The sequence below is a fragment of the Vanessa atalanta genome, chromosome 28, assembly GCF_905147765.1.
Source record: "Vanessa atalanta chromosome 28, ilVanAtal1.2, whole genome shotgun sequence".
Classification (NCBI taxonomy): Eukaryota; Metazoa; Arthropoda; class Insecta; order Lepidoptera; family Nymphalidae; genus Vanessa; species Vanessa atalanta.
The window spans coordinates 3189112-3202279 of NC_061898.1; the positions used below are offsets into that span (position 1 = coordinate 3189112).

The following is a 13168-nucleotide window of genomic DNA, read 5'->3' on the forward strand; positions in this document are numbered from 1 at the left end:
TATAATATTTAAATAATATATGTAATTATTACGATTTCAGCTTCGTAAGTCTATTCGTATAGTAATCGTGATCATATATGGGGTCGGTGAGGTGGGGGAGGGAAGAATATTTTTCGTATCCTTTTAAAACGAGAACCTAATAACACTCTCCCCCTCTCCCTCTACCCTCCGCCCCTTTCGTACTAAGCGCGACGATCGTTTCTGATTGGTCGATAGAGTTCTGCGTCTGTATACCGCACCGCACGCGAGAACGCTACGCGTCCCGCGCTGGCCTTATTTAAGCAAAATCCCTCATCGTAAACGCTACAGATTCGCTCGTGTTCCCGTACGGTGAGCACGTGTGTCGCACGAGATTAAGTTTCGATTGCATTATTGTGAATTTTTTTATTCGTAATCATGCCGCCTAAGACTAGCGGAAAGGCCGCCAAGAAATCGGGCAAAGCTCAGAAGAACATCTCCAAGTCCGACAAGAAGAAGAAGAAGCATAAGAGGAAGGAGAGCTACGCCATCTACATTTACAAAGTACTGAAACAGGTACATCCCGACACCGGTATCTCGAGTAAGGCCATGTCGATCATGAACTCTTTCGTGAACGATATCTTCGAGCGCATCGCCGCCGAGGCTTCTCGTCTCGCTCACTACAACAAGCGATCGACGATCACCTCGAGGGAGGTGCAGACTTCGGTGAGGCTTCTTCTGCCCGGCGAGCTCGCCAAGCACGCCGTGAGCGAAGGTACTAAGGCCGTAACGAAGTACACGAGCTCCAAGTAAACGAATCCGTAGTAGGACTACGCTACGATTTATGAAGGAGATAATAACAAAAAGGCCCTTTTCAGGGCCACAAAGAGTTTCGATAAACAATAAATAGAGTTTCAAGCGATTTAGCCGTCTCGACACCACCGTATTATTATTATTATTATTATTATTATTATCATCAATAACAATAATACTACATGTTAATTTATTAACATATTTAATCGACTAATTCATTATATACATATATAATAATACACACTCTGATAAGATTCTTAATAATGAACATATACAATCATAGTAATCATATTACTAGTCTTGAATCGAATTTTTATTAGAGATATATATTTGATCGTCGTAGTTACCTTCCCGCAGAGCTGTAGCGCTGTGTAAGCTGGAAGAAGCCGCCGTACGTTCGATTCCGCCGATCTTCTCATTCATTTCGATCTTGTATCATATATTAAATTCTTGCTTTGTAGGTCGATGATATCTGAAAGAATAATAATAATATTAATTAATTAAAATATATATATAACTAATAATAACAACTCAAACTTGAAAGTTATTATTTTTATTTTGTTTTTAATATCGCATCGCTCAGTGATCGCGTGAGAGAGAGAACGTGCATAGCGTAGAGAGAGACGGATATAGCGAATCGTCATCGCGACGGTCCCTCTAGCCGTACTCGAACTCGTATTTAAGAGAACGTTCTCTTTAAAAATTTTTAATCCGTCGACTACGTTCCCTCCGTGCGGACGTGTCTACGTCTCTACGTTTGTCATAATAAATTTTCGTTTCGTGCGTTCATTAATCGTCAAGGATGGCTCGTACTAAGCAGACGGCCCGAAAATCAACCGGTGGCAAGGCACCGCGCAAGCAGCTCGCCACCAAGGCGGCTCGCAAGAGCGCTCCTGCCACGGGAGGAGTGAAGAAACCTCATCGTTACAGACCCGGTACGGTCGCCCTACGTGAGATCCGTCGTTATCAGAAGAGCACTGAGCTTCTTATCCGCAAACTGCCATTCCAGCGTCTCGTGCGTGAGATCGCTCAAGACTTCAAGACCGATCTCCGTTTCCAGAGTTCCGCCGTAATGGCTCTGCAGGAAGCTAGCGAGGCTTATCTCGTCGGTCTCTTCGAAGACACGAACCTGTGCGCTATCCACGCTAAGCGTGTGACGATCATGCCTAAGGATATCCAATTGGCGCGCAGGATCCGAGGAGAACGTGCCTAATTTCGTCGTCGCAGTTGTACGCAGTCTTACTTGCATAAGATTCTATACTGCAAGTAAACATATTCAAAAAGGCCCTTTTCAGGGCCGCATATATATCTAAAAACAAAGAAAAAAATAATATTTATTTTTTTCGTCGTACGTTTCAAACTTACAATCGTCACGAAAACAACCTATACTCACAAATAAAAATAATAATTATTATTATATTTACATCAAAATTATGATAAACATACTTGACGTTGGCATAATTCTAAATATCAATATACGCACATACGTAAACGTTGTGTATTTTATACAACTATTATTGTAAACGTATGTATGCGATATATCGATCGTTAAGAGCATAATTGTAAATATTAATTAATTATTATTGCAAATATATCAATTTTGAAGAACACAAAAACACAAACATATCTCAAAACCCCCCGCTCCCCTCGAACAACGAGACATATTTACGAAACCGCCCCCCACGCCCCCTACCCCTCAGCCGCCATCCCTACTATGGCTTTTTCGACTGTACGCTCGTTCTCTCTCTTTCCCTCTAATGGCACTTCGATATCGCCATCTCTTTTCACACGGAGTGAACGACACGCGTATCGGTTAGTCGTGCGCATATATATTAGTAGAGCGCAGAAAGGCGAGACAACCATAAAGTGATCGTCTCTGACCGACATCGGACGGATTTCCGTACGTTTTTTTATTTTTCTTCACCGTTCAGAGTAAACACGTCAAACCGAAGACAAGAAAATGACCGGTCGCGGTAAAGGTGGAAAGGGACTGGGGAAAGGAGGCGCGAAGCGTCACAGAAAAGTGCTCCGTGATAACATCCAAGGTATCACGAAACCGGCCATCCGTCGTCTCGCACGCAGAGGCGGTGTGAAACGTATATCCGGTCTGATATACGAAGAGACTCGCGGTGTCCTCAAAGTGTTCCTCGAGAACGTAATCCGCGACGCCGTCACCTACACCGAGCACGCGAAGAGGAAGACCGTCACCGCCATGGACGTAGTGTACGCCCTGAAACGTCAGGGTCGTACTCTCTACGGTTTCGGCGGTTAAAATGTTTTCGATGTTATATTTTGTAATTAATTTAAAAATTTACAAATATAATATACTGCGAAAACTAAATATAAAAAAGGCCCTTTTCAGGGCCGCATATGGATCTGTTTATACACACTACATACTCGTTTCAATCGTTCAATGACGTCTATTAAACATAATAACATAATACATATTATTATTATTATAATTGGTATATATAGTACGAATTAAATTCGTTAATTTTGAGCAAGAGTAAGAGCTCTAAGCGTGTAGAACGATCGTATGGATACGATGACGACGACTACGACGTAATACCGACCGATCGTTAACGTAGAATAGACTTTAGAGTAGATAGAAATTTATAATTTATTTAATTTTAAATTTCTATTCACGATTCAAACGTTTATATACATATATGAGTAATTATAATACATGATAAATCGTCCACGTTTTCGGTTCTTTCGGCTCTACTTCACGCGCTACGAACGCGCCTTCAACAATATTTCGCATGTCTCGAAGCGCTCGCCTCTAAACGTAGCTCTTACACACGATTACTGTAGATTATTTTTATTATTTATACGTAACTGTGGTCTCTCTTTCGAAACACGTATTATTTATCTATCGTAATAGTTTATATTTTAAATATTATTCGATAAGTATTCACATATCAGACTACGTTTTCTCGTGCTTCTTATACCGACTCGCGTAGTAGTGTGTTTTACGAACGTCGACTTGGAACACGCTAAAATTGTTAGTATATTATCGAATAAGAGTTGCGCTTTTATACATTATCAGTGAGGTATCTTCGCTTTCAATATGTCGATAGAACGAAACGTTTAAAACGATTTTAATAGAATAAAATAACTTTTAAACGAGGCTCTAGGTACGCGACTAGAATTATAACGAATTTAAACGCGATTCGTACACATCGTTGTCGAACTATTCTACGAATTCGACTTTCAAACGATCGATAGGTTCAAGAGGTATCTTTTTATGTTAAAGAACGGTCAAAAACTACTTTAAATTATATAAATATCGCATTCGAAAAGATACCTGTTAGTGAAAAGTTTTAAGCGTTCGTACGAGAAATTGTCTAGCGACATCGCGGTTCTCCTTACGGTATTGCTCGGACTCCACTTACCACTAGCGACCTCTCCGCCGCGTCGACCTCCGTTATTACATATTATTATATACTACGGCTATCGTGGTGTCATTCTAGTGATTGTGAAGTGTGAATTTATTAAATAAAATAAAATAAAATAAAATGGCCGACACAGCTATAGCAACCGAAGCGCCGGCACCTGCGACCCCTGCGAAGAAACCGAAAGCGTCCGCGGCCGCCGCCGGTGGCGCCGCCGCCAAGAAACCGAAGGCGAAACCTACTCATCCTAAAACATCCGAAATGGTGAACAGCGCCATCAAAGAGTTGAAGGAACGTAGCGGTTCGTCGCTTCAGGCGATCAAGAAATACATCGCGGCTCAATACAAAGTCGATTCTGAGAAATTGGCTCCGTTCATCAGAAAGTATCTCAAGAGCGCCGTCGAATCGGGTGCACTGATACAGACGAAGGGAAAGGGCGCATCGGGTTCGTTCAAACTAGAGTCGAAATCGTCCGCTTCGAAGAAACCGGCCGGTGCCGGAGTCGGAGGCGCGTCCGGCGGCAAGGCCGCATCCTCGGCCGCTTCGGGTAAGTCGTCGAAGGCGAAGGCGACGTCCTCCGCTCCCGTCGCCGGCAAGGGCGGCGCCGCGGGCAAGAAAGCGGCCGCCGGCGGTGCGTCGTCCGGCGGTGCGGCGGCGTCATCGCCGTCCAAATCGAAGGCGAAGGCGACGATAAAGGATAAAAAAGCGGCAGCCGCTAAAAAGAAACCGGCAGCCGCCAAGAAGGCCGTCGCGGCGGCCGCTCCTTCGAAGGCGAAGGGCGCCGCGTCGAAGGCGAAGAAGACTGCGAAACCGCCGACTAAGAAACCCAAAGCCCCGAAACCGAAGAAGGCCGCCGCCGCTACGCCTAAGTCGAAACCGGCAGCTAAGAAAGCCTCCGCCGCCGCCGCTAAAAAGTAAGTCGCCTGCAGCCGCCGCCGCAGCGGTGATAATAACGATGACATCTTTCAAAAGTATCATCAAAAACAAAAACAACAACAAAAACAACATCAACATCATCGACGACATAAATTCGTCCATTCCGATCGCTTCGACGAAGACGACGGCGACGAAGACTGTGACGATGACGATGACGATGCAAGCGTGTGCGGCGCGTAAATCGCACGACAAAAAGCCCTTTTCAGGGCTAACATAAGTTTCATAATAATCGAATATATTCGTCGTTGTGCGTAATAATCTACGAAGACGACGAATATGATGAGTTAAAGTTTCGAACGATACGACGAATAATTTCAAAACTAATTTTAAATTTATAAAATATACGTAAACGAAAAAAAAAAAAATAAAAAGAAAAAAAAAGAAATAAAAAAATAAATAAATAAATAATAATAATAATAATAATTAATAAATGGAAAAATATTATATGATAATATCCACATACCTCATTATCTATCTATAATATTTACAATCATAGAGATAGAGTAGCACACTCGAACGTCTTCGATTTCAATTCAATTAAATACAACAAACAAACATACATACGTACCATATTTATTATTATATTTTATCAAAATATATCGCTCGCACGCGAAACACGAAAAGGACACACCACCCACCCGCGCGCCCGACTAATTTCACTTTATTAATATTATTTTTTATTTCTTTTTACTATTTCTAATTCGACTCTTCCTTTTTTTATCTCTTTCTTTCTTAATTAAAAAAAAAAAAAAAAAAAACCACAATTTTTACTTCATTTTTCTATTCGCATTCGCATTCGAATAAAAAACCCCCCGACCCGCACCGCCCCGCCCCGCCCGACTGCCCGACATCATTCGTCGTCGTATAATCTTAATACTATACCGTATACACAAATAAGAAACAGAAATTTAACAAATTTCAATACAATCAAACAGAGCCAGAGTCTCTCTCGATACCACCGCACCGATAGACGCGACTCCGTTCCGAGTATAAAAAGCGGACGGACTTCGGCGACGATATTACTTTTCACCGCGCTATCGAGCCGTACGCACGCGTACCGCTCTCTCCCATTTTTTGCGTTGCTAATTTTTCATTAATTCTCTATAATCATGTCCGGTCGCGGTAAAGGAGGCAAAGTCAAGGGGAAGGCAAAGTCGCGTTCGAACCGTGCCGGTCTACAGTTTCCGGTCGGACGTATACACAGACTGCTCAGGAAGGGTAACTACGCAGAGCGCGTCGGTGCCGGTGCACCCGTCTATCTCGCGGCCGTCATGGAATACCTAGCCGCTGAAGTACTCGAGTTGGCCGGCAACGCCGCCCGCGACAACAAGAAGACCAGGATCATACCGAGACATCTTCAGTTGGCGATCCGTAACGACGAGGAGCTGAACAAGTTGCTCTCGGGCGTGACTATCGCGCAAGGTGGCGTCCTACCTAACATCCAAGCCGTACTTCTGCCCAAGAAGACCGAGAAGAAGGCTTAAACACTTGCGTGCGGTGACGTTGCGGAACGGTCGTTATTGTAGTCATCAAATTTGTTATTATACATTGCGATGATACATGCGAACGATCGAACGAACTCGTTCTTCATCGTGATAACGAATAAAAAGGCCCTTTTCAGGGCCACAAAATATATCTTATATGCATTAAAAATGTTATGTTTCCTAAACGATTATGACGTCTCGACGTTGACGTTGACACATATTATTATTCGATATTTTATACACACCATTTAAACGCTCGTTGAACTCTTTAGTTGAACGTAGAGAATCGCTATTACTGCTGCTATTACAGTGTATACGCTACGAAGATAGAAAATATATTTATTTACGATAATTATTAAGTAATATTTCGATTTAAATTTAATTTTCAATCATAATATAATAATAATGATAACAATAACACAGTTGTCTGTCTTATAGAGAGAGATGATATATTTTATTTATTTATTTATTTGTTGTTTGATAATAATTTATATTTACATATAAATCGATGAGATGATATAAACATTATAATATTTAAATAATATATGTAATTATTACGATTTCAGCTTCGTAAGTCTATTCGTATAGTAATCGTGATCATATATGGGGTCGGTGAGGTGGGGGAGGGAAGAATATTTTTCGTATCCTTTTAAAACGAGAACCTAATAACACTCTCCCCCTCTCCCTCTACCCTCCGCCCCTTTCGTACTAAGCGCGACGATCGTTTCTGATTGGTCGATAGAGTTCTGCGTCTGTATACCGCACCGCACGCGAGAACGCTACGCGTCCCGCGCTGGCCTTATTTAAGCAAAATCCCTCATCGTAAACGCTACAGATTCGCTCGTGTTCCCGTACGGTGAGCACGTGTGTCGCACGAGATTAAGTTTCGATTGCATTATTGTGAATTTTTTTATTCGTAATCATGCCGCCTAAGACTAGCGGAAAGGCCGCCAAGAAATCGGGCAAAGCTCAGAAGAACATCTCCAAGTCCGACAAGAAGAAGAAGAAGCATAAGAGGAAGGAGAGCTACGCCATCTACATTTACAAAGTACTGAAACAGGTACATCCCGACACCGGTATCTCGAGTAAGGCCATGTCGATCATGAACTCTTTCGTGAACGATATCTTCGAGCGCATCGCCGCCGAGGCTTCTCGTCTCGCTCACTACAACAAGCGATCGACGATCACCTCGAGGGAGGTGCAGACTTCGGTGAGGCTTCTTCTGCCCGGCGAGCTCGCCAAGCACGCCGTGAGCGAAGGTACTAAGGCCGTAACGAAGTACACGAGCTCCAAGTAAACGAATCCGTAGTAGGACTACGCTACGATTTATGAAGGAGATAATAACAAAAAGGCCCTTTTCAGGGCCACAAAGAGTTTCGATAAACAATAAATAGAGTTTCAAGCGATTTAGCCGTCTCGACACCACCGTATTATTATTATTATTATTATTATTATTATCATCAATAACAATAATACTACATGTTAATTTATTAACATATTTAATCGACTAATTCATTATATACATATATAATAATACACACTCTGATAAGATTCTTAATAATGAACATATACAATCATAGTAATCATATTACTAGTCTTGAATCGAATTTTTATTAGAGATATATATTTGATCGTCGTAGTTACCTTCCCGCAGAGCTGTAGCGCTGTGTAAGCTGGAAGAAGCCGCCGTACGTTCGATTCCGCCGATCTTCTCATTCATTTCGATCTTGTATCATATATTAAATTCTTGCTTTGTAGGTCGATGATATCTGAAAGAATAATAATAATATTAATTAATTAAAATATATATATAACTAATAATAACAACTCAAACTTGAAAGTTATTATTTTTATTTTGTTTTTAATATCGCATCGCTCAGTGATCGCGTGAGAGAGAGAACGTGCATAGCGTAGAGAGAGACGGATATAGCGAATCGTCATCGCGACGGTCCCTCTAGCCGTACTCGAACTCGTATTTAAGAGAACGTTCTCTTTAAAAATTTTTAATCCGTCGACTACGTTCCCTCCGTGCGGACGTGTCTACGTCTCTACGTTTGTCATAATAAATTTTCGTTTCGTGCGTTCATTAATCGTCAAGGATGGCTCGTACTAAGCAGACGGCCCGAAAATCAACCGGTGGCAAGGCACCGCGCAAGCAGCTCGCCACCAAGGCGGCTCGCAAGAGCGCTCCTGCCACGGGAGGAGTGAAGAAACCTCATCGTTACAGACCCGGTACGGTCGCCCTACGTGAGATCCGTCGTTATCAGAAGAGCACTGAGCTTCTTATCCGCAAACTGCCATTCCAGCGTCTCGTGCGTGAGATCGCTCAAGACTTCAAGACCGATCTCCGTTTCCAGAGTTCCGCCGTAATGGCTCTGCAGGAAGCTAGCGAGGCTTATCTCGTCGGTCTCTTCGAAGACACGAACCTGTGCGCTATCCACGCTAAGCGTGTGACGATCATGCCTAAGGATATCCAATTGGCGCGCAGGATCCGAGGAGAACGTGCCTAATTTCGTCGTCGCAGTTGTACGCAGTCTTACTTGCATAAGATTCTATACTGCAAGTAAACATATTCAAAAAGGCCCTTTTCAGGGCCGCATATATATCTAAAAACAAAGAAAAAAATAATATTTATTTTTTTCGTCGTACGTTTCAAACTTACAATCGTCACGAAAACAACCTATACTCACAAATAAAAATAATAATTATTATTATATTTACATCAAAATTATGATAAACATACTTGACGTTGGCATAATTCTAAATATCAATATACGCACATACGTAAACGTTGTGTATTTTATACAACTATTATTGTAAACGTATGTATGCGATATATCGATCGTTAAGAGCATAATTGTAAATATTAATTAATTATTATTGCAAATATATCAATTTTGAAGAACACAAAAACACAAACATATCTCAAAACCCCCCGCTCCCCTCGAACAACGAGACATATTTACGAAACCGCCCCCCACGCCCCCTACCCCTCAGCCGCCATCCCTACTATGGCTTTTTCGACTGTACGCTCGTTCTCTCTCTTTCCCTCTAATGGCACTTCGATATCGCCATCTCTTTTCACACGGAGTGAACGACACGCGTATCGGTTAGTCGTGCGCATATATATTAGTAGAGCGCAGAAAGGCGAGACAACCATAAAGTGATCGTCTCTGACCGACATCGGACGGATTTCCGTACGTTTTTTTATTTTTCTTCACCGTTCAGAGTAAACACGTCAAACCGAAGACAAGAAAATGACCGGTCGCGGTAAAGGTGGAAAGGGACTGGGGAAAGGAGGCGCGAAGCGTCACAGAAAAGTGCTCCGTGATAACATCCAAGGTATCACGAAACCGGCCATCCGTCGTCTCGCACGCAGAGGCGGTGTGAAACGTATATCCGGTCTGATATACGAAGAGACTCGCGGTGTCCTCAAAGTGTTCCTCGAGAACGTAATCCGCGACGCCGTCACCTACACCGAGCACGCGAAGAGGAAGACCGTCACCGCCATGGACGTAGTGTACGCCCTGAAACGTCAGGGTCGTACTCTCTACGGTTTCGGCGGTTAAAATGTTTTCGATGTTATATTTTGTAATTAATTTAAAAATTTACAAATATAATATACTGCGAAAACTAAATATAAAAAAGGCCCTTTTCAGGGCCGCATATGGATCTGTTTATACACACTACATACTCGTTTCAATCGTTCAATGACGTCTATTAAACATAATAACATAATACATATTATTATTATTATAATTGGTATATATAGTACGAATTAAATTCGTTAATTTTGAGCAAGAGTAAGAGCTCTAAGCGTGTAGAACGATCGTATGGATACGATGACGACGACTACGACGTAATACCGACCGATCGTTAACGTAGAATAGACTTTAGAGTAGATAGAAATTTATAATTTATTTAATTTTAAATTTCTATTCACGATTCAAACGTTTATATACATATATGAGTAATTATAATACATGATAAATCGTCCACGTTTTCGGTTCTTTCGGCTCTACTTCACGCGCTACGAACGCGCCTTCAACAATATTTCGCATGTCTCGAAGCGCTCGCCTCTAAACGTAGCTCTTACACACGATTACTGTAGATTATTTTTATTATTTATACGTAACTGTGGTCTCTCTTTCGAAACACGTATTATTTATCTATCGTAATAGTTTATATTTTAAATATTATTCGATAAGTATTCACATATCAGACTACGTTTTCTCGTGCTTCTTATACCGACTCGCGTAGTAGTGTGTTTTACGAACGTCGACTTGGAACACGCTAAAATTGTTAGTATATTATCGAATAAGAGTTGCGCTTTTATACATTATCAGTGAGGTATCTTCGCTTTCAATATGTCGATAGAACGAAACGTTTAAAACGATTTTAATAGAATAAAATAACTTTTAAACGAGGCTCTAGGTACGCGACTAGAATTATAACGAATTTAAACGCGATTCGTACACATCGTTGTCGAACTATTCTACGAATTCGACTTTCAAACGATCGATAGGTTCAAGAGGTATCTTTTTATGTTAAAGAACGGTCAAAAACTACTTTAAATTATATAAATATCGCATTCGAAAAGATACCTGTTAGTGAAAAGTTTTAAGCGTTCGTACGAGAAATTGTCTAGCGACATCGCGGTTCTCCTTACGGTATTGCTCGGACTCCACTTACCACTAGCGACCTCTCCGCCGCGTCGACCTCCGTTATTACATATTATTATATACTACGGCTATCGTGGTGTCATTCTAGTGATTGTGAAGTGTGAATTTATTAAATAAAATAAAATAAAATAAAATGGCCGACACAGCTATAGCAACCGAAGCGCCGGCACCTGCGACCCCTGCGAAGAAACCGAAAGCGTCCGCGGCCGCCGCCGGTGGCGCCGCCGCCAAGAAACCGAAGGCGAAACCTACTCATCCTAAAACATCCGAAATGGTGAACAGCGCCATCAAAGAGTTGAAGGAACGTAGCGGTTCGTCGCTTCAGGCGATCAAGAAATACATCGCGGCTCAATACAAAGTCGATTCTGAGAAATTGGCTCCGTTCATCAGAAAGTATCTCAAGAGCGCCGTCGAATCGGGTGCACTGATACAGACGAAGGGAAAGGGCGCATCGGGTTCGTTCAAACTAGAGTCGAAATCGTCCGCTTCGAAGAAACCGGCCGGTGCCGGAGTCGGAGGCGCGTCCGGCGGCAAGGCCGCATCCTCGGCCGCTTCGGGTAAGTCGTCGAAGGCGAAGGCGACGTCCTCCGCTCCCGTCGCCGGCAAGGGCGGCGCCGCGGGCAAGAAAGCGGCCGCCGGCGGTGCGTCGTCCGGCGGTGCGGCGGCGTCATCGCCGTCCAAATCGAAGGCGAAGGCGACGATAAAGGATAAAAAAGCGGCAGCCGCTAAAAAGAAACCGGCAGCCGCCAAGAAGGCCGTCGCGGCGGCCGCTCCTTCGAAGGCGAAGGGCGCCGCGTCGAAGGCGAAGAAGACTGCGAAACCGCCGACTAAGAAACCCAAAGCCCCGAAACCGAAGAAGGCCGCCGCCGCTACGCCTAAGTCGAAACCGGCAGCTAAGAAAGCCTCCGCCGCCGCCGCTAAAAAGTAAGTCGCCTGCAGCCGCCGCCGCAGCGGTGATAATAACGATGACATCTTTCAAAAGTATCATCAAAAACAAAAACAACAACAAAAACAACATCAACATCATCGACGACATAAATTCGTCCATTCCGATCGCTTCGACGAAGACGACGGCGACGAAGACTGTGACGATGACGATGACGATGCAAGCGTGTGCGGCGCGTAAATCGCACGACAAAAAGCCCTTTTCAGGGCTAACATAAGTTTCATAATAATCGAATATATTCGTCGTTGTGCGTAATAATCTACGAAGACGACGAATATGATGAGTTAAAGTTTCGAACGATACGACGAATAATTTCAAAACTAATTTTAAATTTATAAAATATACGTAAACAAAAAAAAAAAAAATAAAAAGAAAAAAAAAGAAATAAAAAAATAAATAAATAAATAATAATAATAATAATAATTAATAAATGGAAAAATATTATATGATAATATCCACATACCTCATTATCTATCTATAATATTTACAATCATAGAGATAGAGTAGCACACTCGAACGTCTTCGATTTCAATTCAATTAAATACAACAAACAAACATACATACGTACCATATTTATTATTATATTTTATCAAAATATATCGCTCGCACGCGAAACACGAAAAGGACACACCACCCACCCGCGCGCCCGACTAATTTCACTTTATTAATATTATTTTTTATTTCTTTTTACTATTTCTAATTCGACTCTTCCTTTTTTTATCTCTTTCTTTCTTAATTAAAAAAAAAAAAAAAAAAAACCACAATTTTTACTTCATTTTTCTATTCGCATTCGCATTCGAATAAAAAACCCCCCGACCCGCACCGCCCCGCCCCGCCCGACTGCCCGACTCCCGACTCCGACTCCGACCTTAATAATAATATACGTATTTTCACCTACGCTATATTTATAGAACGATTAATCCACACCCAATTATCACCGAATAACACTGAACC

At 42.2% G+C, this 13168-nt stretch overlaps 6 protein-coding genes across 6 annotated transcripts; all 6 read left to right on the top strand.

Moving 5' to 3' along the window:
* The first annotated feature begins 283 nt into the window (after positions 1 to 283).
* On the top strand, positions 284 to 843 carry LOC125074766 (histone H2B). The gene has a single exon (XM_047686185.1). It carries the CDS (start codon positions 397 to 399, stop codon positions 769 to 771), a length of 375 nt encoding a protein of 124 aa, XP_047542141.1. The 5' UTR covers positions 284 to 396; the 3' UTR covers positions 772 to 843.
* A 652-nt stretch (positions 844 to 1495) lies between these two features.
* On the top strand, positions 1496 to 2102 carry LOC125074747 (histone H3). Its single transcript, XM_047686166.1, has one exon. It carries the CDS (start codon positions 1574 to 1576, stop codon positions 1982 to 1984), a length of 411 nt encoding a protein of 136 aa, XP_047542122.1. The 5' UTR covers positions 1496 to 1573; the 3' UTR covers positions 1985 to 2102.
* A 2111-nt stretch (positions 2103 to 4213) lies between these two features.
* LOC125074731 (late histone H1-like) lies at positions 4214 to 5173 on the top strand. Its single transcript, XM_047686149.1, has one exon. The coding sequence runs from the start codon at positions 4290 to 4292 to the stop codon at positions 5082 to 5084; it is 795 nt and encodes a 264-aa protein (XP_047542105.1). The 5' UTR covers positions 4214 to 4289; the 3' UTR covers positions 5085 to 5173.
* Positions 5174 to 6136: 963 nt separating this feature from the next.
* On the top strand, positions 6137 to 6875 carry LOC125074748 (histone H2A). Its single transcript, XM_047686167.1, has one exon. The coding sequence runs from the start codon at positions 6212 to 6214 to the stop codon at positions 6584 to 6586; it is 375 nt and encodes a 124-aa protein (XP_047542123.1). The 5' UTR covers positions 6137 to 6211; the 3' UTR covers positions 6587 to 6875.
* Positions 6876 to 7395: 520 nt separating this feature from the next.
* On the top strand, positions 7396 to 7955 carry LOC125074764 (histone H2B). Its single transcript, XM_047686183.1, has one exon. The coding sequence runs from the start codon at positions 7509 to 7511 to the stop codon at positions 7881 to 7883; it is 375 nt and encodes a 124-aa protein (XP_047542139.1). The 5' UTR covers positions 7396 to 7508; the 3' UTR covers positions 7884 to 7955.
* Positions 7956 to 11325: 3370 nt separating this feature from the next.
* Positions 11326 to 12285, top strand: LOC125074729 (late histone H1-like). Its single transcript, XM_047686147.1, has one exon. It carries the CDS (start codon positions 11402 to 11404, stop codon positions 12194 to 12196), a length of 795 nt encoding a protein of 264 aa, XP_047542103.1. The 5' UTR covers positions 11326 to 11401; the 3' UTR covers positions 12197 to 12285.
* The last annotated feature ends 883 nt before the right edge of the window (positions 12286 to 13168 follow it).

What these genes read in the sequence shown, in the direction of transcription:
- LOC125074766 (XM_047686185.1), top strand. Translation starts at nt 397, where the DNA reads ATGCCGCCTAAGACTAGCGGAAAGGCCGCCAAGAAATCGGGCAAAGCT.
- LOC125074747 (XM_047686166.1), top strand. Translation starts at nt 1,574, where the DNA reads ATGGCTCGTACTAAGCAGACGGCCCGAAAATCAACCGGTGGCAAGGCA.
- LOC125074731 (XM_047686149.1), top strand. Translation starts at nt 4,290, where the DNA reads ATGGCCGACACAGCTATAGCAACCGAAGCGCCGGCACCTGCGACCCCT.
- LOC125074748 (XM_047686167.1), top strand. Translation starts at nt 6,212, where the DNA reads ATGTCCGGTCGCGGTAAAGGAGGCAAAGTCAAGGGGAAGGCAAAGTCG.
- LOC125074764 (XM_047686183.1), top strand. Translation starts at nt 7,509, where the DNA reads ATGCCGCCTAAGACTAGCGGAAAGGCCGCCAAGAAATCGGGCAAAGCT.
- LOC125074729 (XM_047686147.1), top strand. Translation starts at nt 11,402, where the DNA reads ATGGCCGACACAGCTATAGCAACCGAAGCGCCGGCACCTGCGACCCCT.